The sequence below is a fragment of the Zingiber officinale genome, chromosome 8B, assembly GCF_018446385.1.
Source record: "Zingiber officinale cultivar Zhangliang chromosome 8B, Zo_v1.1, whole genome shotgun sequence".
Lineage (NCBI taxonomy): Eukaryota > Viridiplantae > Streptophyta > Magnoliopsida > Zingiberales > Zingiberaceae > Zingiber > Zingiber officinale.
The window spans coordinates 67,851,351-67,860,585 of NC_056001.1; the positions used below are offsets into that span (position 1 = coordinate 67,851,351).

General features: G+C 35.7%; 1 protein-coding gene across 1 annotated transcript; it reads right to left on the reverse strand.

Annotated features, from left to right (window-relative positions):
- Nucleotides 1-601: 601 nt before the first annotated feature.
- Nucleotides 602-9,141, reverse strand: LOC122016677 (WD repeat-containing protein 75-like). The gene is made up of 16 exons (XM_042574059.1): nt 8,903-9,141; nt 8,614-8,802; nt 7,919-8,089; nt 7,340-7,748; nt 6,978-7,096; nt 5,717-5,794; nt 5,468-5,608; nt 5,318-5,362; nt 4,211-4,377; nt 3,287-3,365; nt 3,123-3,208; nt 2,557-2,686; nt 2,331-2,463; nt 1,770-1,915; nt 1,214-1,406; nt 602-1,093 (listed from the first exon to the last, which is right to left on the reverse strand). The coding sequence occupies exons 1-16, from the start codon at nt 9,020-9,022 to the stop codon at nt 864-866; spliced, it is 2,436 nt and encodes an 811-aa protein (XP_042429993.1). The 5' UTR covers nt 9,023-9,141; the 3' UTR covers nt 602-863.
- Nucleotides 9,142-9,235: the final 94 nt, after the last annotated feature.

The window sequence follows — 9,235 nt, forward strand, 5'->3', positions numbered from 1 at the left end:
TTGTATGAGCAAATGTGATTGGAGCTGCTCAATCACAAAAGGAAGGAAGCCCTGCTGCAAAAATAAAATTTGTTCCCCTATCTATGTGGTAAAAAGGTGAAATAGCTCGCCTCTAGCGTCCCCGCCGCACCCGACCCAAGGCCATCACGAATTTGTTCCCCTATCCAGCTTCATGATTGTGTAGTCTGAAAAGTAGCTTACTGCTATAACAAAGCTTGTTTTCGTGTAATTCGCCATCTTGTCACTATCATTAATGTTCTTGTCACCATTCTCCTAATTCTGCTTGGCCGAGTAGTATTGTAATAAATGGTACGAGCTTATTATATCATTGTTCTTTTTTAGCTGAATCTTTAGCCTAAGTAGATTCAACTGTAGATATATTCTATGAACCTGAGTAGATTCAATCTGCATAACTGTTCTTCGAATTTCCAGGAGTAATCCTACATTTAACAAGAACTATTCATCATCATCATTGAGATTACATAAGAAGTTCTCGCCCTCCTTTAAGTATTTGGTGTTTGATGAGCAGAGAAATCTTTCTTTTTCTCAACCATAAATCATTAAGATTTTTATTTTTTTTTGAAAGAAAAATTTGTGCAAATTAACGCTTGAACTATAAGCACATTACATCAGTTGCAATTTACAAAAGTCACTCCACCTGAACTACAAAATTTTTAGAATATTTCCAATGTATACAAGGCATTTACCGTGAGCAGATAAATTTTAATGCACTGTTCTTCCGTACAAAGTCCTCTAAGCTCATAAAATACTCTTAACACCACTCAAGTCTATAATGCGCTTTCGTTAAAACCTAGTGCGTATTACATGCACAGCGATCAGACTTCATGCAATTTTGTGCATATTCAAAGATCTGCATCTATTATCATCTCATTGCTGTTCTCCAGCCTTTTCTCCAACAACGATTCGAAAAATGAGGTGCAGAGCTTGGTCAGCGGAGGTAGAGCATGGGAAGATCCACTGAATATGGTTTCCCATGGTCTTTCACTCGGGGCAAATGGAACTTCTTGGAAATGGTTGTGCTTTGCATTTGAATTAGACAGATCTCCATAAATTGATGTATACCCAAGCCTCTCTGCAAAGTAACCAAACACAATCCAAATAATTAGATCTTTGTTGTTCCTACAACTAAATTTGCATATAACAAGAAACAAAGCAAAGTCTTCCAAGAAAGATGAGTCTGATATTATTTTACCTGCTTCATCCTGTGCAGCTTGACTTTTCCGAGAATTCTTGCTAATTATGTTCTCTTCCTTGTGTGGATTGAAGATGGTGTATTCATGCTTGCCGTTCATAAAAACAAGCAAAAGTTGATTTACGCCATTTGTAGCTGAGCTTTCGTGAAGCGAAGGATTGGCAGGTAGAAAGGCTAGGCTACCACCTTTTGCCTGGATTGAAGGCAACAATAAGGCCACATTGAACTCTTTGATAGACACATCGAAGGAGTCGTAGTTTAACAACAAAATCCAATTCTAATACTTAGTAAATGTTAATAGAGAAGTCAACATAAAACTAACCAAAGTTATTATAACTCAATGGTTTGTTTACATAGATATACAAGTAAAACAAAATTATGGGTAACAAAAAAATGTTGTGTGGAACTTCTGTTAGGTTGCAGTGATTTGATATCTAACAAGAAAACGCTCACACCATTTGGAAAAAAAAAATGGTTTGCTGAATGCAGGCAAGTGGCATCAACAACCTCATCGGAATTTAGTTGCAAAGCAAAGAATGGGATGTAGACACGCTACCTTTGTCACTGTCCAAGTTGCCACAGGAACAGGATCTTCCACATGGAAGAAAAATATTACCCCATTTCCTTTTGCATCAGCATCACCTGGTGAACTGAGAAGAGCTAAGACGGCGAATTGAGATTCATCATGGGAACAGCTTACGGCTGTAAAAAAAAGGGAACCATCAACAAGGCAAAAGATTTCAATCTTCTAAATACTCAAAGAGAAAATATAAAGTTAAAGAAATATAAAAAATTCTATAAATATTTGACAAAATGTGAGCTTTGTTTGTAATTACACCCCATTCACAAAGCCACGGTAAGTTTACACTGGTCCAACAATGGACTGGTTCTTGCTGCCTATTTTGGACATTTGCAATTTCTTAATATTAGTGCCGGTATGCTAGAGACACTTGCAAAATAAAAGCTTTAGGACTCAAGATTGTTGTTGTATGAAACTGTTGACATGAACATCTAAATTGCCAAAAATGAAATGGTCCTTTTTATTTCATTTTAATTTTCTTGTTATTTTAGTCTTGGATTTATAGTACGATCATTTAAGAGCCAAGAAAATGCACACCTTCTGTAACGATCCCATGAGACCAGTACAATGCCAAATTTGAAGTACTCCAAACTGAAAGTTGTGGCTTTAAACTGTGTGTATAGGACACCAGATATTCTGATTTCCCAACAAATGAAAGTTTTGTAATTGGCTGTACAAGAAAAAGGAAAAAAAAGGACAGATGTAAGAGCATTCGTTGCCATTTCGATTTGCCAGATGACAATATAGACAAAATGATGATTACCGAAAGTGTATCTCCAATCATAGCCACAAGAATATTGGAATCCGGATCCCATAATGTAATCATAGTCTCAGCTGCAATAGCAAGGATCGATCCATCGGCAGAAAAAACAGCAGCTGTTAATGGTTTTCCCCTGTCATCAATTCAAAGAAATTAATTGCATGGGAGTTCCACTGTGCAGTAACAGTGTGTGATGGGAAAAGAAAGAAATGTAAGCAAATAATTTCAAAAAATAGTTTAAAGGTTTTGCCAATAATTCAATTAAAAAACAAGGCATCCTTTAAATTAAGAACTAGTATCTTTTTTATGTAATTAATGTATATACAAAATTGCAAGTTCCATACGCCCAATCAACTGGTTCAGCTCTGAAGTAGCATCAAATACAAGTATACTTTTAAATATTTCTGCTTGATTTGAAAGCTGTCTGCTTCCACAAATTATTTCAATTTAATTCAATACAAATAATTTTTTATGTTAAAATAAATCATAAAAAATAAAAGGCATCAAATGGGCAATGATATTTAATATAATAAAGGAAAAAACATTTCATTGGCAGCAAAATTTAATACTTGTATGAACCAACAGATTGGCATCTCCAACCAGTTCTCTGCATTGATTCATTATTTCTGCCGGCATGAGAGCCATGAACCCAAACCTACAAAATAGATTACTCGTTTAGTCATTATATACATACAGCAGGGCAACAAAAAGAAAAGAGCCTCATAGACACTACCTTAAAGTCACCACCATAAGATGATGTGACAGCCATGTTGTGTCCAGGGCGAAATGCAAGAGATGAAACTTGAGCATCACTACATCAGAAAGTAAAGAAAATATAAAAAGGTGTTTTATTTTATCTGTTAGAGTGGAAGGTGTAAATGGTAAAAGAAGTGCAAAGAAAACATTAGTCAAGTAGTGAAAATATTATAATTTGTCTTGGAGCTCAACGAAGGATAAGATTCCTGTAACTGATTCCCAACAGTTGGGACAAACATGGAATGGTAGTAATGATAACGGCAGCAGTAACAACTCAGAACCAAGAATCGTTAAGCAGCAGAGAACAACTTGGCAACCAATCACTCAAAGAAGAGCTATGTCAGCCCACAACCATATGGATTACTCAAGGATAAGCAACGTCAGCCCATAACCATATAGACCAGCAATGAAGTTTCAATATAAAATTGATCAACATTTAACTAATTCAAGATTGTCAACATGAAGAATTTCTCTAAAATGAGTAATGGTAACAATCAAACTTATCTCTCTTTTCCAACAATCAAAAGGTTCAATATGCTGGAATAAGACATGTATAATACAATCTGATCATTCAAGGATGCTTTTCAACATATTGCAAAAGAAATGCTTGAATGTGCGGATATAATAACCAAATCATAAGCACCAAAACTATATAGAAATTAAAAACCTATGAAACTTCTGTTACATAAAACTAAAGTATCTAGAAAATTGAAAAGGAAATATGTTTGTCTCACTGATATGAAAGACAACATTGGTGTGCCAAATTAAATACTTCTCCAATTGACATCATAGAAAATTAAAAGATTGATGGTCCCTATTCACAAAGTTATGAAAGATTTATAGAATAAATAAACAAAAAAATAAAGAACAATAGATGAAGCACTTTTTGTAGTCTTCGTACCTGTGAGGCTCATATATGACAGTGGATAATAAGTACTCTGCCACTAGGGAACCACGAGTCCAGTATTTTAGACAAACCAAACCCCCTAATTTTTCTTCAGGAATTGTCACATCAATGGTAGCCATTAAGGAGCCATCAAGAGAAATGGCTACAAGAGCCACATATAGCTGCAACCATCGAAGTACAAGTACATCCACAAAGAGTTAGCCAAAAATTCAAAGATCTAATTCATCATCTACAAGAATTATGATAGCTATCTATGTTGTCATGCAAAAGTAATTACATGCTTAAAACAAACTATAACAGCAACCAAGCAGATTTTAAGATTGACTCTCTCAAAATGCATCCCCAAGACATTATTTAATTAGGTGCAATTTGTGATCTCGCTCTATTGAAACACACACTACACACCAATCCTAGCATGGTAGTTTAGCATGAATCTCAGAAATTATTGAGCTTTAAACTAAATTAAATCTCTATCTTGTCCCAGACAATCCATGACTGATTACTCCAGCAATAGAAACATATAATTGAATACCCCAAAACTGCCACAAAGAGAGCCTGTGTGAGTTATGACACGTGCATTTCCAGTTTCCAGCAAATAGGAACCAATTGTGGTACTTTCTAGCTTATATCCCTGACTATCTATGTGGCCAGCTAATCAGAATCAAAATGGATATTTCTGTACCCCATAACTGAGTTGTATCAAATATACTTGTTTCTAGTTAATGGAACCCAACAGTAACAGTGATATTTACAGAGCTAATTCCTGGAAGCAAGAATGTCTTAGCAAAAAATGACCCATAGAATCCATAAAAATGCAACTCCAATCTGGAAGCAATAATGTCTTAGCAAAAAATGACCCATAGAATCCATAAAAATGCAACTCCAATCAAGCTGTTTACAGAAATTTGGCAGTTGGTACAAATAATGCATTCTTTCCAAATGTCAAACTACAAATTAGAATTGCTTCTAAACTAACAGCCTACTAATGCATGGACGACTGACTCAAAGAGTTACGGATACAACAACAGAACAAAAGTTAAGGTAATAGCCATAACAGACAATACAGCACCACAAATATATCTTGATTAGTTAATGACGTACCATAACGTCATCCGCAGGCTGAAAATTTCTTTTGCACACTTGGACCTAAGCAATAAAATAAATATCATGAGAACTTGCTTTTTCTTTAAAGGAAAAAAGAGATGTCAAGCTCTAGATGATAATATCAGAATGCAAAAATAGAGCCATCACCTCTGAAACCTCATGGTTGTCAAACAAGCTATAGAATTGTACACAATAATCTTCAGTGGAAACAGCAACTAATCCAGTTGTCTGCTCAAATGCAACTTGTGTGCAGGATCCTTCATGTTTGAGAGGAAACGAAAAAGGAGGCTGAAGATATACTAGAATATATCAACATACGAAAGTTTATCCGGGAAAGGTTTTCAGTAAAACTAAGCCAACAAAGCATTGATGTCTAAACCATATGGTATGACAAACCTTGATTCCCGATATGGATTTTGAGATATCCATTGTAGGCATTTTTAGCAGATGAATGTGATTATCTGAACAAGATACCTGGAAAAAAAAATATGAATTAACATTGGCTTCCAAATTTCAATTAAATCAAAACATCAAAAGCCGTACAAAGCAATAAAAAGTAGTGTGACAAGTAGAACTATAGAGGTTTATCAATTCTGTATAGGATCATCAGTTGCCAATAATATGCAAAATGCCTGTAGATTTACTAAACAGGACCTCCTTATTAAACATATAATAAAAAATGGGAAAAAAACCTCATTTTCAATGAAAAAATAATGTATTGATATATAAGAAGTCTCCTTAGTTAAGTTGGATTCCCATTTTGAGTTGGACTTCCTCTTTGGTGTTCAAATTATCATAACAGTCTCTCATAGTCCCACATGATTGAGAACAAGGAATCCCAATTAAAGTGTTTTGGTATTTTAGTCAGATTGAGCCTCACTTTGACTTCAACAACTCTAAATATATAGTGCCTAGCACAAACTTCATCAGATTATGTACTCATCTATGCAAACCATATTTTTAATCAGTCTTCATTGGCACACTTAAATTAGCAATTTTAAGTCGAGGATATGTTTAGATGAGAAGACCATGCATACCACTCAACAAGAAAACAACTGCAGCCTTAAGGCACAGCAATAAGCTCTTCCTCGGAAATTATCATGCTAAACTATCTTGAACAACTAAAGCTGAGAATATTTGCTCAGAGAGGTGAATAGTAACACAAGAACACAAATAAGCAATCAGAAGTATACAGGTTCCAGGAATTCCTTCTTAGCTTTCAAGCTATTTACCAATTACCAGCATACATTTGCAAGGGAATTACTTTTGCATATACCTAATTGAAATGAATTCCATCATGCTAATTTTGATGAAAAAAGTAGCATTATTGTATATTCTTTAACATTATGAAAGTTTATAATGATTTTTCTTTGTCACATTTACAACTTCTGATTGTATGTTGACATATTATGAACTTGTTTGTTCAATCCATCATCCAGCCAACATTAAGTTTGAACATTAGAGATGTCAATGCTAGTTTCTAAACAATGCAAACTTACAAGCATCCAGAACCAAGACAGAATAAAATTGTCATATGCTAAAAAAGTTGAAACAGTCAATTAAAGTAAAAGGGCATCCAATACACTAAACCTTGACCAATTAAAAGCAGCAAACGAAATGACTGATAGTTAGAAGCATGTTAAAAAGGCAGACTCACACATGAAAGGGACGGATCTGGAGATTCAGTGAAATATAAAAGCGGTGATCCTAGTCGTGGCTTAAATTTTTTCTTTCCAGTGTCAATCTGCCAAACCACAATAACTCCTTCGTTCCCACCTGATAAATATTCATCAAAGGGTATACTTTCAGAACAAGGATGGATCATTCAGAACTATGTAAAAGGAAAATTGAAAGATCAGGAAATTAAGCAAATAAAAGTCACTCGTATTCTTTCTAAGAGTAGATGTGTATTAACTACAGCCAATCAACCATCAATGAACTAATGATAATATAATAATCCACAAAAAAACTTCTAAAAGATCATAGGCAAATAAACATTAGGTATGAAGTATGCACAACCTGAATACAAATAAGCGCCGTCAGAAGAGAAGTGAAGAAACTTTACTTCACTAGGGTGCCAATGCCATGTTGTGCAGGAATCCACATCATCATTATTTCTCACCCCAGGCTTTGCTTCATCAGAAGGATTCTTTGTGCCCTTGAGATTTTGTAAATTTTGAGCAAATTTCTCTCTCCCAAAATTGTACCATATCAAGATCCTTCCTGTATCATCACCTCCAGCCACCATTCTCAGAGTTGAATGGAATGCAAGACATGTCAACTTTTTTGTGTGATGTAGTTTGATCTTTTTTATTTCGTCAAACCTAAAATTGTTTGCAGGAATTCTCCAAATATGAAGCTTTCTTTTGTTTGAGATGCCTAAGAACTCCCCATTTTTACTTGCATATAATATCTCTGGATTTCTTGTCTGCGAGAATTAGATACCAATTTCATATAGTATTCTTGACCTGATCTATTAGGTCAAATTGATAATTATGATTCTGACAATCTAATAGGACAGAATAGTAGCCATTAAATGGCGACAACTCAAATAAAAAAATAGGCACATGAGCAGCAAGCTAAAGTTCTATTATCAACCTCAGTCAGCAGTCCTCCAACAGGCTTCTGGTTTTTTAAATTGTAAATTCGGACTTGCCCATGTAATGCTTTCTTTTCACTAGCTGGTTTGTTTATGTCTTCAACTGAGAGAAATGCATAAAGATTAGATCCCTCTTCGGTGCTTCCAATGGTTGATAAACTTGGAATTACCTGCACGAATGTGATATCATGCTAAGAATGCCAATTTAAAGGGCATAAGAAGGAAAGTCATAAGGCCCAACCCAGAAATTCATGTAAGACAAGAGAATAAAGGATGAAAAATCATCAACGTTATACTTATGATTCCATTCTAATTTTGGTATATGTGTATAGCTAAGAAATACAAATAAATTTCATGTAAAATTAGCTCACTGCTTTCGTCATTAAAACAAAAGCAGAACATAATCTAAACCAACTCCAGACTGATATACATATGACTCTATTACACTTTTAGTATAACCAAGAAACTAAAAAAAGCACACAAAATTAGCCCACTATCATCCCCTTTAAAACAAAAGCAGCATATTCTGCAAACTCTGCTAGATTGTTAGGACCGAGTTTCAAACCAATATTCAAAAAATTCTCGAATGCAGATCCACCTTGACGTGCAACACGACGGATGAAGCCCTTATTTTGAATCATGGTAGAAGGAAGACTAGAAGAAACACACAACATAAAACGAAATTCCTACTTACCATAGAATGGACTGGAAACTGGATCTTCACCTTCTTTATCAACTCAGCTGAGGCAAAATCCCAGTAACAGATAGTCCCATCCAATGAGGAAGTCCAGCAGTAGCTCATGAACTTACTTGAAGGCGCGCCAACTGGCACTACAACGACAGAAGTGACTCGGTCAGTGTGCCCACCCTCCAATTCCGTAATCTGAGGCACAAAAGATCGAATTTTGAACACCAAGTAGTATTCCCTTCCGCAAAAGAGATACGGAAAATACACAAAAAAAAGTTGAAATTGGTCGAGTAACCTGCATTCCAGTGGAGACACTATAGATGGAGACAGTGCATCCGGTGCAGACCAAGAGCTTCTTTCCATCCTGGGAGAAGGCAGGAGGCGAGGCAACGAATCTCTGGCCGCCGGTGATCATCGGGCCGCTTGCTTTGGAATCTAGGAACGGCGAGTACGAGGCGGGAATGGCGCCGCCGTGGGATTTTAGGTCAGTGCTCGGGACAAAAAGCGTGAGCGGCGGCAGGGCGTTAGGTTGATTATAATGAGCCAGGTAAAGAAATCCCTTATATATTTATAGTTAAGGTGGAAGCACTAATAACTTGTTTACTTAGGAGGACGGATTTGAAAACGA